At 41.9% G+C, this 18,988-nt stretch overlaps 1 protein-coding gene across 4 annotated transcripts; it reads right to left on the reverse strand.

The window, feature by feature from the left end:
• Positions 1-86: 86 nt before the first annotated feature.
• Positions 87-18,178, reverse strand: LOC128258737 (arginine kinase 1). 4 transcript variants are annotated; one of them, XM_052990582.1, is made up of 4 exons: positions 17,936-18,178; positions 16,600-16,653; positions 13,579-14,145; positions 87-1,666 (listed from the first exon to the last, which is right to left on the reverse strand). In XM_052990582.1, exons 2-4 carry the CDS (start codon positions 16,641-16,643, stop codon positions 583-585), a joined length of 1,695 nt encoding a protein of 564 aa, XP_052846542.1. In that variant the 5' UTR covers positions 16,644-16,653; positions 17,936-18,178; the 3' UTR covers positions 87-582. The 4 variants fall into 4 exon arrangements, with proteins under 4 accessions (XP_052846542.1, XP_052846544.1, XP_052846545.1 ...); XM_052990584.1 differs by lacking the exon at positions 13,579-14,145 and having other exon boundaries at positions 17,936-18,146; XM_052990585.1 differs by lacking the exons at positions 13,579-14,145; positions 16,600-16,653; positions 17,936-18,178 and adding an exon at positions 8,839-8,996.
• Between the last annotated feature and the right edge of the window lie 810 nt (positions 18,179-18,988).

The following is an 18,988-nucleotide window of genomic DNA, read 5'->3' on the forward strand; positions in this document are numbered from 1 at the left end:
CATAATTGGGTCAAAGCACTAAGTATCCTTTGAGTTTTATTCTTCCCTAATCCTTGATCCATTCAAGACAATACCATAATTGGGTTTTTATTTTTTTTTTATTATTTTTTAATAATTTTAATTCTTTTATAAACTTAAGACTTAAAATAAAAGTATTTAAAGTTTCTTTTTTTGTTTTTGCTCGACACAGATGTCAAAATGTTTTACATTGTTTGGTTGTAATTAAGCAAATGTTTTTCTCAAATAGTTATCCGTTGTTGCTGCTGCTGTGGGTGTTGTTGGTGTTGCAAGATGGGATCGCTGCCTGCGCCCGCAACCCTCAAAGTATACGAAAATGCCGAAGGTCGCCGGGTGTCGGACAGCTGCTCCGCACCATCGCTACAAACTAGACATTTTTGCAGCCCGTACCGCCCAAAAGCGACAAGGCGGACGAACCGAAGATTTCTAAGTGTTGCTGTTGGTTGTTCTTGTTGTTGTTGATTGTTGCGTGTGCCCCGAACTGGTGGCTCCCGTGGACAGATGGTAGCTCCTTGGGGATGCACCACCAGACGGGGGGACGATGCTCGGCGGTGTGCGGGCAATTTACAGGCTCTTCTCGAGCTTGATCAGCTCGGTGATGCCATCGTACATCTCCTTGACGGCATCGAACTCGGTCAGACCCATGCGACGCTTGTTAGAGATGTCGTAGACACCGCCCTCGGCCTCGGTGTGCTCGCCGCGGGTGCCGCGCACCTGCAGGTTGTACTTGGCGGCAACCTCCTCCAGCTTGGCCTTGTTGGAGGCCAGCTTGGGCACCTTGATGTGCACGGAGGCACGGATGGTGGTGCCCAGGTTGGTGGGGCAGAAGGTCAGGAAGCCGAGACGGTCGTCGTGGCTGAAGGGCACACGCTTCTCGATCTCGTTGACGGCGGTCACCAGACGCTTGTAGATCTGGCCCAGATCACCGCCCTGCTGCATGGAGATGATGCGGAGATGGTCCTCCTCGTTGCACCAGACCAGGAAGGTCTTGGCATCGTTGTGGTAGATGCCACGGCCGCTGGGCCAGAAGCGGCAGGCGTTGGCGGCCTGCAGGAAGCGATCACCCTCCTTGAACAGGAAGTGGTCGTCGATCAGCTGCTGCTGGACGGCCTTCTCCATGCCGGTCAGGGGGTAGAACTTGCCCTTCAGCTCGCCCTCCAGTCCGGACAGGGTGCTGCTCACCTTGCCCTCCATCTCCTTGTACTGCTCCTCGGTCAGGCAGGGGTTGAAGGGGTAGCCCTGCATGGAGCGGCCGCAGCGCACGCGAGTGGAGATCACGTACTCGTTGGTGGGGTCAACGTTGCCGAAGGTGGCCACATCGCCGAAGTTGGAGGCGGGGTGCTTGTCGGTCTTCTTGAAGCCACCATGGTAGTCCTCGATGATGGGGTCGAACAGGTCGGCGAACACTGTGTACGACTCGGCATCGGGGGCGTAGATGCCCACGCCGGAGTCGTGGTTCTCCAGGCCGGACTGGATCACATCCAGCAGGGTCGACTTGAAGGTGGGCGTGACCTTGTTCTTTAGGTTGTCGAAGACCTCCTTGGTCAGGTACTTCTTCAACAGCGACTTGGAGTCGGAGGCAGCCAGCTTGGCATAACCCTCCTCCAGTTTAGCGAGAACAGCGGCATCAACCATGGTGTCTTGTTTGCTGCAAATACACACCGACAGAGAGAGAAAAAAGGGGATTGACCATTAGTAAAAGGGCGTGGCTGGGGCGGTAGTTCAAGTTTTTATTGCTACGGGCTGGCTATCTCCGTTTTGTGGCGCCCAAAAGTCGGCAACATGTTTTCCTGTTTCTGTTTTCCTCGGAATCCGGCCTGTTTTGCCCCGCAATTAGTTTCGGGTTATGGCCATGTGCTCTCATACCCGACTTCAGTCTGGCACGCGACTGCCACATATACCCCCCTCTTTCCTCTCTCCACTTCACTCTTCACTCTCCCTAACCCATAATCCAGCACCCAACACCCATCACTCCTGATCCCAAAACGCCCCTTTTTTAATGGTGGTGGTTCTGGCTCTGTTCCTCGGTTGTGTCCTGCTTTCGGTGGTGGCTGACTGACTATAAAATTTTGCCGGCTGCCGCTGAATACGCAAATCGACGGCACACTATACACCCGCTCTTCCCTTTCCCGCCCGCCGAAGGACATGCGCACTACAACAACATGGCGACCCAGCCAAAGTCCTGGACAAAACGAAGGACCAGGGCAATAATAATTTTTTTATGCCACTTTATTTTTGGGCGCTTTCAGACACAGCTCACGCACCGACACACACACACACATGACGTCAGTGCCTCCTACCCGTCACCCACCCAGGGGACATAGAGACAACTCCTGGCTAGGAGACCTAGGCCCCGCAAAGTCCCGGAACCCCGGGATACACACCCATCTCCTCCAGCGGCGGCTGACGTGGCGGTGCCATTGGGCTCGCCATTGGCCACCTCGCCCTCGATCACCTTCTCCTTCTTGTCCTTGGAGGCGCAGAGACCCATTTTGCGTGTGGTTTTTGTAGAGTTGGTGGTGTAAAGTTTTCAAAAAACGTTTAAAAATTTGGCGTTCGCTTGGTCACAAAGTCGGTGTTTGTATATAAAAAACCAATCTTCGTTTGTTTGGTTGCGTTTGCAGGTAAAATGAAATCACAATGCAGCTTTGCTCTAGCTCTTCAAGGATCTCTTTGGGGGATCCACGTACACTCCGTTCTTCAAACACAGACACGCTTTGCTTAACGCTATTGCTTTTGATTTTCGGTGATTGGTGATTGGTGATTGGTGATTGGGATTGATTGATTCTCGTTTTTAGCGGATTTAAGTTTCCGTTTTCTGGTGGTCTTCTTCGTTGGTATCAAAATATCGGACGCAACAATGTTGTATATTTTTTCCTTCCTTTTCGAGATTCCTGCGACTCTGTGCTTTTCGCTGCTGCCGCGCCCAAATGTATACTACACTAAACAAACACTACGCGATGCTATTTGGGGGAGCAAAGGACTTGCTGACTGCTGCTCGGCTGGCTGACTACTGGAGCTGCTCTGCTCTGCACTGCTCTGCACAATGTTTTAGCGCGCGCCTTTGACTCGCGAGCGTGGGACAACACACAACAGTCGGCAAAGGACGAACCAACTTCAATCGGCAAATTGAATGGAACTGCCGAGCGCCGTCGCACCCATGGGCCCGCACTTTAGCGCCGGCATTGAGCCGCATTCAGCGCTCAGCTGGGAGATTTTTAGCCGGAGTTTCCCAGCAAGAGAGTACTCTCAATTGAAGTGCCATACAGCTATATTTGCCCAATATTTCGGGGAGGGTCGGGTCGGGTTGGGTTGAGGTTGGAGGATTGGAGGATTGGAGGGTTGAAGCAGCAGCAATGCCTACCCGCAGGCGCCGGTCCAAACTGTTGCCGGATGAGCGGCAACATAATGCGGAAGGATATATTTACACGATGCGCTGGACCCACCACCAACCACCCAATGCCCATTACCCCGTGCGCCCGCTGCAATTGCTAACCGAATCAATAAAGTTTATAGCACGCGACTGGCAGCTGGGAATTGTTGAGCCTCCGCATCCACCTCCAACTCCACCTCCGCCTCCGCCTTCAGCCCGGGCGGTCAAGTCAAATTCAAGTGTCGGGCTGGAGTGTGAAATGTGCTCTGGTAATGACAGGAATCGGGTACACGTACACTCCTTTTTCTTTTCCCCCCAAAGGCCTCTCTTGAGTGTGTAAAAAAATCAATTACTCGGCAAATGGAAATCAAAGCCAGCTTGCAGGATTCCCAGGACAAGGACACGGGAACGGGCATTTCAAGCTTGTGAATTAACCCATTGCGGGTTGAATTGAACTTGAGTGCAGGTAACTGGTTCCAATGTGTCGTCAGCCAAACACTCATCGCATGTCCAATGCACATTAAGTCGTGAAAATATTTCGTTTATTAAACGCCGTATTTTCAGTCTTTTGTTTTGTTTTGGCTAATTTCATTTGCAGCTTCAATTACTCAGCGGAGGCCGGTGGGCGATGGTGTAAGCCCGGGTGAGTGAGTAATTGCAATCGCAGCCGATCACTTACTTTGCCTGCCATTTGCCAATGCCATTTGGCTTTGGCTCTGTAAATATTAATGGCGAGTTGTAAACAATTTGCCATTTTAACTGGTAGCCGGTGCCAAGTGTTTATTGTTTCGCCGTGGAAGTTTCTACATCATTTGGGAGTCATATGAGCCTTTCGTTTCATTCTGCACCGCATGAGTAATCTGAGGCTTGTTAATGTTAGTGCCTCGTAAAGATAGTGGTCATTGCGATTTGCAATGTACCCAAAAGGGGGCGTTGGTTGGAAACTTCTAACTTTTAAGTGGCTCCGAATCATGCCAGATAATAGTAATGACTTATTGGCCTGTCTGGAAGGCGTTGAAACTAATCAATTAACTCAAGTGCCGCCCCGATAGACAAACTGGAACTGGAGCACACAAACATGGCAGGCTAAAAGCTGGGCAGGAAAAAAGCAAACCCGGTCTAAAGGCACTTAAAAGCCGGGCGGACAAATAAAATTAAGCTGACGCACAATTGAAAAAACTGATGCCATTATGTAACCCTCTTGATGAGCAGCGGACAGACACGGGATTCTTGGGGTGAGCAGGGACTACCGTGAGGACAGTATAACCCCCTGTAACCCCGAGGCAGGATCAGCAGAGCAGCTCTAGTGTTTCGGGGTGGTTCTAATCACACACGCGTCACCAAGTCGGCTTAATTCGATTTGGGCTACTACTTAGAGCCTTTGCTTTATAACGATATCACGCACGGTTTTTTTATTTTTGCAACCGTCAAGGCTTAGCAACAATTCGCGAATGGCTAGCGCAAATCGGCGACTGCGAGTAGGCATACACCCAATCACCTGCTGCAAATCTGGAGCTGGAGTAAGAGAGCAGGTGAGAGCCCAGAGAGAAGTGTGCATTTTGGCCAGGAGAGCTGTTCAGATAAGCCAGCAGTTGATAAGCTCTAAACTGCAAATCGTAAACCGTCTCGGCTGTCAGCAATGATCATTCAAAAAGGAGGCATGGTGATAAGATATTCAGTCCGGGATTTGAGCAAACAATTCAGTTCTTCTAGCCACAAGTGGTTGGTTTGCCCACCGTAAAACTGGCCTTAACACAACTACACTATTGCAGTAACAAATCTGGGGAAAATTGGCAACGCGAACACTAAACGGCCAGCCAGCCAGTGCAATGGGTAAGTTTATGGCCAACGGTCTGGTCTGGTCGTTCACCCGAGAAATCGCTGCAATAGTTGCCTTCGTTAATTGCGATTTTGGCCAGTCGATTGCACAAAGAAATTGGCAAGTGTACGAAAATAATTCGAAATGTATTTCGGGAAATTGGCCGACGTGAGCGACTGCAATGGGAAATTGGGAACGGCGGGCAGTCACTCCAAACTGGTCAGCGGATTTGATAAGGGGAATGGAAAGTTTGGGCCCAACCGCAAGCATAACTGATAACCCAGCCAAATGAATGTACTCAACATTCATTCACACTTTCCTTTCGACACTAATTGAATCTGGACATGGACATGGAGGCCCTTTCCCCAGACAATAATTCCAGCCAGCAGCATTCTGCCAATAATATTGCTGGCTGTGACATAAAGCTCTTATTAATATGTATCTGGCAATATAGGGGTCCGGTTATTAGGGGTGAGTCGGGGACGCACGGGTGTTATTAGGGCTGCTGCTGGTCACCCGCATTTACTGGCGAGATTCTCCTCTTCACTCGCTATTTTTTCTCTTGCGGTCCTAATTTAATTAAAATTCTTTTGGCAAAACGTCAAAGCGGCTCACACTCAATTAGACAGCATGCAGAGAAATATAAGCACATACATATATGTAAACACTCCCGAAGATGATGAAAAATATTTTTTTGCACATCAGCAAGTGCCGCAAAATATTTGGTGCAAGCACTACCCGGATGTCGTTGATTTAAATTTGCGCTGTCTGAGAAGACAATCAGCGAAAATCATACGAGGCTTCATTAAGACATAGAAGCAGTAAAGGGTTTTAAGTAGGATGCATATTTTGTGGGGAAACGGCAAGATCTAGTAAGTGTTCACAGTGAGTGTGTGGGGAACTTAAAATTGCTTAGAATTTCTTAATAAAATTTCATATATTTTTTTTAGAAGAACACAGAAATCTTTTTGTTGATCTTATTTTTAAGAAGTAGTTTATTTTATTACTTTTTTACTACATGGGTAGTAGTTGCCGCCATCTAGCGATTTCTACATCTGTAAAAGTAAAATGTATATTACTTTCTACACAGAGTTTCCAAGTTTTTAGTTTGCAAATGTAGAAAAAGGAATCAAACGTTAGAGACCGGTTTTAAGGGAAGCTTTCCCGAAAGCAAGGACTAATTTATAAGCAGCTTTTACCTCCCAGAAGCTAAGGGAAAGGGAAATAAAAAGCTCTAATTCATTCAAGTAACAGTCGCTTCAAAAATATTGGTATAGCTCTTTTCTTGAAAGAACTTAAATCGTTCGAGTTGTTTACGTTTTTGTGAAATTTAAGCTATTTGTTTATTTACTGGCCGAATGAATTGCGAGAAAAATCGGCTTGGTGTTATTCGAAATTGATTGGCTGGCACTCTGGAGAGCCGCTTCCCCTAGCCTTTGGATGATTTATGTGTGCGATTCCATTTCCTGTCTAGCCAAAGAACCCAACCCAGCTTTGATTATGCAACCTGCAACCATTTGTTTGGCCAGGGAAAATAGAAGCGTTACCCAGTTAACTACCTAGACTGCGGGAAACGCGGATTTTCCAGCTTTGTGACAACTTAATCGTGCGGGCTTCTCGCTCGATTTTTTCCGACTCTGCCTTTTCCGTTCTTATTCACTCGAGCGCTTTAATAGATCTCAATTGAATAATTAACAACGTGCCAGTGGAGAAGAAAAAAATGCCCGGGGCTAACAATTTGTACAACAAATTTGCGCGATTTGTTTGCTGAATATAACAAACTGTATGATATACAAAGCCCAAATCATATACAAAGACCCTCGTAAACTTGTCAGCTGCTCACCTATATAATAATATGCTTTTGGAATTTTCGTGTGTTTTTAGGTACCTATACCTATCTACCTAGCTACCCCATCCATCTGTGTTCCCCGATGTATGCTTGTGCTTTTGTTTTGCTTATTTGCTTTGGCGGGGTTGTATTTTTAGCGGCCGGCATTATATCAACCCGAACTAAATTTGGCTGGGTAAATTCGATCGGACGTTCCCAGTGGCTCTCAAACTGTCTTATATAATTGTCCCTCTGGGATTGAGTTGCCCTGATTTTGTGCTTACCCAGCATTACTGGTTTAATTGCTTGAAAACGTTGATAAAATTCCTATCTGCGATTATGCAACTGCCTGGCATTGACCGTGAAAATGTTTGTTTTATTGCCGAGTAAAAACTTTTTCTTATTTATTTATAGTCGCTGTTTGTGGGCAAGTTCAAGGAGTGGAAAAAGGGAGACGGACATAAAAAAAAAGCAAAGAAGCCACCCAAGTGCCAACTTAAAGTTCGTTTCGTCGCCTCTTATCTATCATTCAGTTAGAATGGCATTAACACGGGCCAATATCTTATCGAAATCGATACAGGAACACGCTACACAGCACTTTCTAAGAGCCAACGAACGGCCGACCTTAAACTGCACCCCCGCAAACATCGGAACCCCCCGAACCGACCATTCACTGCATTTGGCAAGCGGTACAGTCCTCCGTTCATTGGCATTTGGCCGCAAAATTGCACAACTACATGGTATATACAAATGTGGCAGACGGACGGAGCGTCAGCGGCTGCCAGACCGTGACAGCAGGGCCAAACAAGTTTTTGCTGCTGGCTGGCGAAATAAAAAAGAATCTGAAACTGCATAGCTATTAAATTAAAGCTTGATAGCCTATAGCCGCCCGTATAAATTTCTTTTCGCCGGTAACCGGTTTTTGTATTGCAAAAATGCATTGCATGACTCAACTGAGGATGTGAAAATTTAACACACGCACAGATTCAAACTCAATAGCGGGAGAATATTATTTAATAGCCGTAAGAATTCAGTACAGAATTCACTTGTTTGACACAAAATCATCAAAGTTATTTAATCTAAAAGCATTTCACGGTATTGTATTTAAATTTTTATGTTAGCTCAAGGATTAAAATCTAAAAGCTGTTCACTGTTCCGGTTGCAAAAATGTAAAGAAATTAAAATTTTAGTTGACACACAATTATTAAAATTAAAAGACAAACCCGAAAAATGTAAAACTATAAATTATTTTCAGTTTTCAATTAAGTTATTTTATTAATTTTATTTTAAAACTCTTATGCTTACGAGAAATAAATTTAAATCAAATAAAGGCTTTAAAAAAATTATCTGAATTGCTCATAGTATATTATAACTCATAATTTTCAATCCAAAAGCAGCACACAGCATATAATTGCCAATAAAATTAAACCACCAAATAAAATTCACTGATTTTAATGGATATTAAACTGCGAAAATCTACACAGGTCCCGAAAATGTACACAAGCCCCTTAAGATAACGATTGAATTTTAAAAGCCATTCACTGTTGCAAAAATTCGAAATGGGGAAAATTTAACTTTCATTTGCCATAAATCCGTAATACTTAAGATTTAAATCTAAAAGCAGTTCACATTTTTAAACGATAAATTCAATTAGACTACAAATTCACTGTATATTGATTGCCATTTATATTTTAGGTGCCACAAAACGGTTAAATTAAAGATTAAACTGTATCTGTGAGGTACTTTAACGTCTGAAAATTTCACTTGATTTGCAATTATTATCTTTGGAGAACGGCTCACCTTTGCAACCGTAGAATTCAACGTCCAACGATACAATGATCAGAATATTCTGTTCTTTAACCCAACTGACTGCAGTCGGTGCTTCAAAGCGCCAAAGTTGGCAGAGGCAGCGACTGCGGCAGCGGCAGAGGCACCCTTCCTTCTTTCACTTTCAAACTACACGAACGGAAATATTCACACAGACACCAAATCCAAAGAGCGACAGAGAGCAAAAGCTGCCTACTAGCTGCCTCCTGGCTCCTCTGCCACCGCCTCTGCCAGCTTTGTGGCATGCACAGAAGCAAACAAACTTTTAATAAAAAAAATTCAAATTTTTTTTTCAAAGAAACTAAAAATCTATTGTTTTCATAATTCAATATTTATATTTTTGTTATTAAATATTCATAAAAAAAATTATATTTCCAATTACATCATCATAATATCATATCAATTTTTGTTCTCTGTGTACCTAGGGAGTGTGCTTATGTATTGGTAACCGCCGACGATTGACGTAGGACGTGACGTATGACTAAAAAGTAGAAAGGTAAAGCTCTCTCGCACACACACACACACAGCGAAGGAAAGCTCACTCCCCAAAGAAAGAAAAGGAAAGTGTTCGCTTCGCAAACAGCTAGAAAACTGCATTGCTCCATGCGTGAGTGGGAGCGAGAGGGCAGAGAGGAGCACCGACTTCTTGCAGCCGCAAATCAAAAATATTATGTTTGTGTGCTGCACTTGGTGGGTGTGCGCAACACACTCACACAACCGCACACTCAAGGAGCGGTCTCATCGCTTAATTATGACTAGACTTCGCCGACAGCAAACGGAAATGAAATGATATGGTATGATGAGCGTTGAAAGTAATCAAGGCAAGTGGCACAATTGCACCAGTAAACAGTCACTCCTTCCATGAGAAGCGCAAATATTCGGAATGGAATCCAGCTCACAAGATCCGAGCTTAAACTGATGAATAAACATCTAAAACGAACGAAGCACAGAAACCCAATTGTTTGTCCAGATGACAAAATATAATATAACTTGTATATCCAAAGTTATTTCTAAAGATTTGTTCTGTGAGCACACACAAATTACTGTTCCTTTGTCAGATTACCACTGGCAATATAATTAAACTTGAGGGATTTAGAAAAATTTTTCATTTTTAAATCATCGATTAAAAAAATGTTTGCTTTAGTAATAATTAATTTTTTTTAAACTCACGTTTTTGGTACGTTCTTTTTTTAAAACTGATTATTATTCACTTATTTTTACAATTTATGAAGTTTATGAAGACATATAAAAACAACTTAGCAGTTTTATTGTCACAGCGAAGTATTTAAGAAAATGTTAGTCAATAAGGATGGACTGTAATGAAAATAGCATGATTTATAATATATATCCACACCTAGTACATATAGAAAATATTCTGTTGTTTTTGGCCAAATAGAAAACAAACACAACGTTGCTGTCATAAATTTCGGCACTAATACCGCAAAATAAAATGAAAAATTTTGTGCTGCTAAATGTAATAGATTTAAACAAATTCGGGGAAGATTTGATAAATACTAAAGGCACATAGATGTGCCAACTAATATATAATTTTCACAGTTTTGTTATTCAGATACCTAATTTGCGCGGATCCTACAATTTTTCCCTTCCCATATTTCAAACAAATAAACACATCTATAATAATCGTTTACACAATCTTTAACAAAAGTCTTGAACTTGATATTGAATTCTCTGACAAACCATCTGAATCTTTTGGGTAACCCATACATAAACCTAACATACATATGTTGTGTTATCGAAGCGAACATATTTATTTGTTACTAACGAAAACTGAGGGAAAATATTTGAAAAGTTGCCAACAAAATTTATGCAACGCGCAGCAAACATCGAAAGATCTTAAGACACCTAACCCATCTATCTACGTGTGTTGTTTTTCAAAAACGCAGAACTTTTGCTTTTCATTGGCACACGAATTTTCCACTGGCGGACATTAAAAAATACATATCAAATCGCCATTCCAACAATCAAATTATATACGTTAAGGAAATATGTGCAAATTAATTTTGATACATATTAAATGAAAGCCAGGCGACAGCAGCCACGCAGGACGCTTATATAATCCAGAAATGTTGTCGCCTTTGCTCTTCCATGAAACGTTTGCGCATTTTCAATTTTTACTTTGGTATCTGTCACTTCTGTCCCGCCTGTTTTCGTTTTCATTTTCAATTGCTGCCGTCAAGTGGCGCTGAGATTACGTAAATGCGCCCAGCAGCTTTTCCATCCCACAGTGACTCCTAACCACGAAGCAACCAACCCATCAACCCATCAACCAGCTGGCAGCCTTTGGGGGCTGGTGTCGCGTAGGATTTCACATAGAACAATAGACCTAAGCCCCTTTAACAAGTGGGGGAAAAGCGAAATGGCATGTACTATACTGGGCTGACCTTGAAAAGCTTGCGAACATGTATCTACATGCTCGCGGATATGTAGATACAATAGCAGCCACTGGCGATTTCGTTACTGTTGACACACAGTTGAGAAAGCACTTAGCATGTAGGGGTATAGAACGTACAGAGCGGGTCATTTTAATAGGCCCTACGGTACTCCTTCTTAAAATATATTTACCACAATAATCGACAGTTTTTTCACATGGTTTAAAATTACTTTTTTGTTACTTATACGATAAGTATTTATTTTTTGTGTCTAAATTAAAGAGTAATAAGCCAAGGTGTTGTATTTCAAATAAGTATGCCTGCCAAAAACCTTTATAAATTCTTCCAGGTTCTCAGAGCTAATATTTTACCCGCAACTTTATGTATATCTTTTTAAGAGATTAGTATTGTGACGAGCCTACAGTAAGCTAAGTTCCGCTTGATTCCTCAGATGTGGTTGCTTACACACTAAGCCTCGACATACACGATCTTTATCCGCACATCTGACGAATCGAAATAACTTGCATAACATTCTCGAACGTATGAATGGTGGGCAATGTTTATAGTAGCATTTAGTCATTGACTGATTGCGACCCCTGTGGAGGCCAGCGATCGAGAATGTAGCTGCAAAAACGAAAGCCAAAAATGAGTAAACCATTTGAAATATGTGTTATTAATTAGTTCAATTTGCGGCCAGCGAAGCACGAGCCCAACTTAATGCCCAGTACCCGCTATCCGGGCAATTAGCTGTGAAATTACTGCTTAAAAATGGAACGGAGGAGGAGCTCTAGCACTAGCAAAGCAGTGGCTAATTATCCGCGGATTGCAACAGATTATTGCCATAAAACGAAACGAAAACGCATATATGCTAAAAGCTCTGTACTGTTGTCAACTTTCCATCTGTGTTTCGGCTCTTGCCTTTTGTTTGCTAAACAATATTTTGGCAAAACATCAAAAGCGACGCTTGCCAAAAGCAATTTTTTGCACAGACGCGAGCCAAGTGCTTAAAATATATATCCGTACATATGTACAGGCAAATTATACTTATGCATATATATGGGGGTACATCAAACAAGACACCTAAATGAAGACCTCTGTCCATCAGGAATTGGGCATTATGAAAGAGGGCCCAAAGGCGGATCAGATATGAGGCATGACGCCAGGCTAAAATGGGATCTCTCCGCAGCAGGAGGCAAATATTGCTGCTGCCGGGCTAATCTGCTGCATATGAACGAACAATGAAACGTAAGGAAATGTGTGTACGTTGTCGCGCCACAACAGACAGCCTCTGCTGCGTTTCCAAATATAAATAAACTTTGCATGGGGGAGATCATGTGACCTGACTACAGGCGACGCGACAGGTCTCATAATGGCCCGTCAGAGGCACGTCATTACGATTTCCATTTCACTTGGGCAGTCTGCCAAAAACTAATAAACCTGCCTCGCAGGGCGGCTAGAGATCCTTGAACACCTGGGCAAGGACAAGCCGGCAGGGCTTGCGTGCCCCAAGGTTTTCTCCGATTAATATTAATGGAAAATCAATTGCGCGCAATTAGAGGAAGTGGAGACCAAACACATGGCGAAGTTGAGGTTCATAAATAAACTGTAAACTGCACATGCAGGACCAGATCCCAAACTGGCGACGCCATGTGAGTAGTCGACTTGACTTGAGCTGTCCGCCCAAGCAGAGAACATGAGACAAAAATAACAGCAAATTGTGGTCTCCACCCATAGCCATCATCATCATCATCATCATCATGCTGGTGATCCAACGAATTTGCTGACGCTGCACCGCTGTGTCGCCAAGCAAGCGGCTGTCTTTCTGCCGCATGGCAACTATTTTCGCCCGTTGAAGAGAAGTCATCCGAGTGCATTGAACCCACTTCCCACCATGGGAGATGCGGAAAAATTAAATTTAAAAACTCAAAAGTTACAGAAATAAAACAAAAAGAACGCTATAATTGAGTGGCCCCCACTTAGGGATACCTGTTACTAACTGGTAAGGGCTAAAATTCGTGGCCTACCTTCAAGCGTGTATTTTATAAAAGCTTAGCATAACCTAAAATTTGTAAATTTTTTTTAAAAATCTAGATATTTGAAGTACTATCTACAATCTATATATTAAAAAAAAATCACAAGATTAAAAGATACAAAATCTTGACAATCACAGGTAGCCTATACTTTAAAGAGTAGGAAAAGCATTTATCTATATATGACTTAGCATTAGTTAAATAGCCTATACTCTTGTAAGACTACAAGTAACGAGTATGACAACTCAAAAGTTAAAAAATTAAAACAAGAAACTAAAGAATTTAAGGCTTACCGCTCGCCCAGCTGCTGTGCCTCCTTAATGGACTGGATGAAGGCATTGGTCTCGCCCTTGATGAAGTCGTTGCTGGCATCCTTGGGCGTCGGGAGCACCTTCTCGGGCGCCTGTTGGCCGCCCAAAACACGTTCATCCACACTTCCGGGCCCACTGCCATTGGCTGCATTGCCATTTTGGCCATTTGTGCTGGCCTCGCTCAAGGATTTGGGCAATGGGATGGGCATCTTGTGGGCTTGTTTCGGCGGACTACTGGGTTTGGCTGGTGAAGTTGGTTTGGGCGGGGTAACAACGGGTGCGGGAGCAGGTTCTGCTTTGGGTTTCGGTGCGGGTGCTTCCTCTTTCGGGGGAACAGGTGCTGGTGCAGGAACTGGAACCGGAGTGGGTTTGGGTGCTACAACAGGCGCTGGTTTTGGGGGCTCTGGCGTTGGGGCAGGAACTGCAGCGGGTTTTGGAGCTGGAGCTGGAGCTGGAGCGGATTCCTTGGCGGGAGCGGGATTTGCCGGCTTGTTGTCTAGCGCTTGCGCTGCAGGCTTGTTAGAACTAAATAACCAAGCTAAACGTTTGCTACAAATAAAAAGGGGAAATAACAAAAGAAAACCAGAATAAATAAAAATTAATTTACAAAATAACCAATAAACTAAAATACACTACGAATAAAATAAATTTAATTGCAAGTTTAATGTCTAATCAGAATATTTTGGCTTTGAAATTACCAGCAATTTATAGCAAAATGCTCTTAAATACCTAATAATCGCTTTAATGCAATGTCTACTGTAGCATCTTTTCACTGAATTTTCCAGAAACTACCAGAATGAAAGCAGCCAAGCGCGTCGCTATTGAAAATGCACTTTTAGCTAATTTTTCTCAATTATCGTACCTACCTTCAACTCTAGGCTATGTACACAGTCGAAATCCAATAGATGGCAATCAGTTTACACGAAAACCAGGTTATTTATTAGCAAATCAAAACTTAATTGCAGTCTACGTCCTAATTGACCGAATGAAAAAAGTAAAAGGGACAATGCAAAGTGACAAGCAGTGTCACCACACCCAAATTTATTGTAAGCTTACAAGGTCACTAAACACAGCTATCTGTAGGGTTGATAAATTTTCCAATAATTACTTATTTGCTGTTAAATATTTTGTTGAAAGTATATGTAAATATATTAAATTATTTTTAAAAAGAAGATTTATATTTTTATGCCCTTTAGGTAATCGGAAAGAATTAGAAGTTTAGTTTCTCATTAAATAAATTGGATTTTAACAAGTTTAATAAAAGATAAAAAATATCTGTTTTATTCTTTATGTTTTAAAATGTATATATGTTGCCGGTTTTAATAATTTAATTTAACACATACTCTTGTTCAATAAAATAATCAATTGTATTGCATTTAAATGGTAAATTTTGAAAAATTGTCAACAATTTAAAGCCATCTTTTTGCATCCGTAGATAAATAGTTTTCCTTAAAACATATTTTTAAAAATGTTTAAGTAATTAATGTGGTCACACTTGTCACCTTTTATGAGAATTCCGGAGCAGCCCTGTTTTTCAAATAAAGTTATAATTTAAAAATAACAAACGAAAAATCAATTGTTTTTTTGAAGGTAAATATATATTTCAGAACTCTGTATTAAAGTTCGAATTGAATAATACTAGTTAAATAGAGATTGAGGGTCCCTTGGGGCCCCAAAGCTCTTTTTAACCCACAACTTGCCAAGCAACGCGAAATACTTTTCCCCTTTAAAACCAACGTAATAGGGCCAATTATTATTTTGTTATACGAAAGGCGTTACCCGATAAGAGGCGTGGCACTAGGGCCATAAAATTGTAGTGCTTTGATGCCCCTAAAGTGTCGTTATTTAGAACTGTAACCGCAATTCACCCATTTCCCTTCTCGAGTTACGAAATTACTTTCTCCACTCCCCCATTTCTCGCTGGGAGACGCCGGCATTTCTCTTGTCACGTAGGCCAAATGGGCTATAGCTAGCGAAAAACTCATGCCAAATAGATAAGCAAATAAACGAGCTCCACCCGACTCACAAACACCAAGAAAAACAGGGCCAAAAAGCCGGCTGTGGCTGAGAACGGAAAAAACTAATACCGCTCCAAACTTCAATTATCACTTTCATTGTTACGCTAATTGCCGGTAGATAACCACTGGACGCTTCGAGTTTATTTATTTTTTGTTGCCCAAAATTGCGAATTCGGTTTCGCACATGTGAAAACGAGAGTGTGTTTGTGCGGAGAGCTGATTGCACTTATCACGAATGAGAGTTAGAGCCGCAAAAGCCGGTTGTTGGGGGAGCTCGACGAGATAGGGGGAGTACGAGGGTGGAAAACGGGCAGATAGTTCGTCATGTGACAGTACTGGGTTTTTGCTAACTTTGTTGCCAAATGCACGGAGATTGAATAGTGACATTTAGCACCTCCCAACCATAACGATCGTTCCGCAACATGCGCGGAAACAGAAATCTAGATTGGGCTAATTCATCAACTGATACCGATTAGATTATCGGTTTTTGCAATGATTGCGACCGAAATTGCGACAAAAGTTATCTCGAAGATTTATGCAATGCAAGAAAGGGGATTCTCTTGAAGAAAATCTGTTATTCTTATTGAATTGGTAAAAATATTAATAGGTAAGAGCAATTCTTAACAAAAATCCAGGAAGGTTTTCTCTTTTTAGAACATTTTTACGGCTAATTGAAACCTTCAGATCTAAAAACGTATAAATAAGAAACAACCATAAAAAGGCTTAGTACATACAATCATTGAATGAAGATCATGACTCTTTTTATAACCCATGAACTAATGTAACTTATTAGGGACAGAGAGAGGCAATCAGTTCCTTGAAGACTTACCCTTAAAATGCTTTAAATATTCCCCCAATATTTAACTTTACATGGATTCTACACAAACACCCGCTACCTATCCCAAAAGTAGGCACCAAAATTCCTCCATACGCCCTGTGGGCCTTCAGTGATATTCAAACTGTAGATAAGCCCCTTTGCACTTACCGTATTTCATCGACAGCAAATGTTAAGTACCACAAAGCAAACATTTTGTATTAGCTGAAAATAAGACAGAATAGAATGAGTAAATAGTTTAGTGAATTCGTAAGCGATTTGGCCGCTAATTTATACGAATTAATTGCACTCTAAATGGCAATTTCCACTGCTTATGCACTTGTTGAATCACCGACCGACCTCGAAAAGCGCAACAAATGACGTCGTCGTAAGGCAATGCAAAAAACTCAATCGACCGCCTCGCTCATCAGGAAAGTAAGTTCCAGAGAGTCAGAGCTCAATTAAGAGCCGAGACGTGGAGATATAAAACAGTCGGCGAACCACCAGCGAAAAGACAGCAGTGCAAATATGCCGGCATTATTCAAGGTTTATTTATAAACAAAAAGCGCGCATGGATGTGCGAACTGCCGTAGAGCAGAATGCAAAATGCAGAATGCCAAATTCGCAGAGCGTCGAGCGCCAAGGCACGTGAACGCCGAGACTTCTGGGCACTCGGCCAGAGATCAGCACACGGAAAAAATGGGGTCATAAATGGAACTTTTAATAGAAAACTTTAATATTTAATATATATAATTTATTATATATATTTAATATATATATTTAATATAGGTATATATTTAATATATTTAAAGTTTTAGGGTATTGATCTTAAAATAAAATCGGATTAATATACTAAGATAACAATTACTTCTGAACTCAGAAAAAAAAATTCATTGATTTTAGGAAAAATTGCCTTAATTTTAGGAATTTTCAAACCTTCAATACAAAATTTAGCAAAACATTACCTAAAACGACTCTTAAGGCATTAAAAGCCGTTTTTAAGGAACAAATTTGTTATTGGAAAATGCAATCGTAAAATTATAAAATAAAATCTATTGTAATCTTTAAAGAACTAAAAAATAGTTTTCCGTGTACTGCAGATCAATTTGTAAAAAGGGGTATTTTTTGCACCGGATGGCGCCCAATAGTCGAAAGGGTTCTAAATTTAGACCGTTCCGCCATCGATCAATTATGAGTATTTTTCGCGCTGATTGCAAACCCCTGAGCTATGTTTATCCCACGGATTTGTGCAAAAACAAACGAAATTCGCAAACGGAGCCCCGTCTGCGTTTGTTTTCTTTCGCACACGCGGCGTATGAGCAATCTCAGATGGTACACACACACTGGCAGTTACGTCACACTGAGGGAATGAGTGGGTGGATGTGAATGATGATGATGGGTGGGTGGGTGATAGGAAGAGTTATTCGCGCAACACTCACTGTTGCAACATGCCACACATAACAAACAAATTGGGACCTGCAGCGTGACCTCTTCTGCGTGCACTCACCTTTTGGGCCTCTGTTGGGTAATAATAAAACGGCTAGAAAAAGTTAAAGTCGTTTCCGGAGGGTTCCGTTCTCCTTCGTTATTTTCGTGTATCAAAAGGTTTGATTCGTTTAAATGCTTCACAGCTGGTCAAATATCGAGCACTGGTTTCGATTCTGTGTGTGTTGTTTGATTTTGAGTAAAAGTACAAAATTTATTTTCTCTCGACTTGGTGTTGAACGCTTCTTTTAAATTTTTTCGACTGTCGTGCTCCGTGCGAAAATCGACTGCTCAACTGGCGGCAAAAGCAACGAGACTACGGCAACGACGGCCCCCGAATGAGAGAGCCCGAGCCCCAAAGAGAGCGCCGACGCCGATGTTTCCTAGCTGCACTTGCGACGAAGCTTTTCTCGCGAGATTCGCCCCCCATCACACCCCGGGTTATACACCCGAAGAAAAGCCAGAAGATAATATCCAAAGGTGGGAAATGGATGTATGATTAAAGTTCATTCCCGTCTTAGATTTCTAAAAAAACCTTCTAGAAATGAAGATGTTTGAAAATATGATATTTAAATATTTAGGCATGCTTTATTTCTGGCTAAAACGGAAAGGATTAAATAAGTTGTTTTTAAGCAGCAAAGTTGTAATTGTATCTCCTTCGTCACATTTGAGCTTGGGTAGTTTAAATAAAAAATTTATATAAAAAATGTATTTAATATATTGGTTTGTTTCACATAACACATCTAGAACTTAGTTTTAATTCTTTAATGATGAATTAATAAATTTTATAAATATTTATTATATAGTAATTTTTTTTCAGGGTAGCCTTTGGATAATTATTTGCGTGTACTCGTATTGTTACTCATACGCTTACGCTATGCCACCGCTATGTGTTAATACTCGAGTTGAGCCTGGCCAAAAGACGATCCAATCAATAAAGGAAACATTTAAAATAGAATTTTTGGGTACAGTTTTACCGGCACTAGACGAGTCACAATTGCAACTGCGTAATCAGTGCGGTGTTGACTATTTTATATGGTTGCCGTAACCATATATCACATTTCGCGAAAAAAGG

The sequence above is a fragment of the Drosophila gunungcola genome (genome assembly GCF_025200985.1).
Source record: "Drosophila gunungcola strain Sukarami chromosome 3L unlocalized genomic scaffold, Dgunungcola_SK_2 000003F, whole genome shotgun sequence".
Lineage (NCBI taxonomy): Eukaryota > Metazoa > Arthropoda > Insecta > Diptera > Drosophilidae > Drosophila > Drosophila gunungcola.

Excerpts from the sequence above, each read along its gene's own strand:
- LOC128258737 (XM_052990582.1), bottom strand. The coding sequence starts at position 16,643 with ATGTTTGCTTTGTGGTACTTAACATTTGCTGTCGATGAAATACG. Across the intron at positions 14,146-16,599 it reads TTTGCTGTCGATGAAATACG|CAAACGTTTAGCTTGGTTAT; the intron begins GTAAGTGCAAAG and ends TTTTATTTGTAG. Across the intron at positions 1,667-13,578 it reads GCACAGCAGCTGGGCGAGCG|CAAACAAGACACCATGGTTG; the intron begins GTAAGCCTTAAA and ends GTGTATTTGCAG.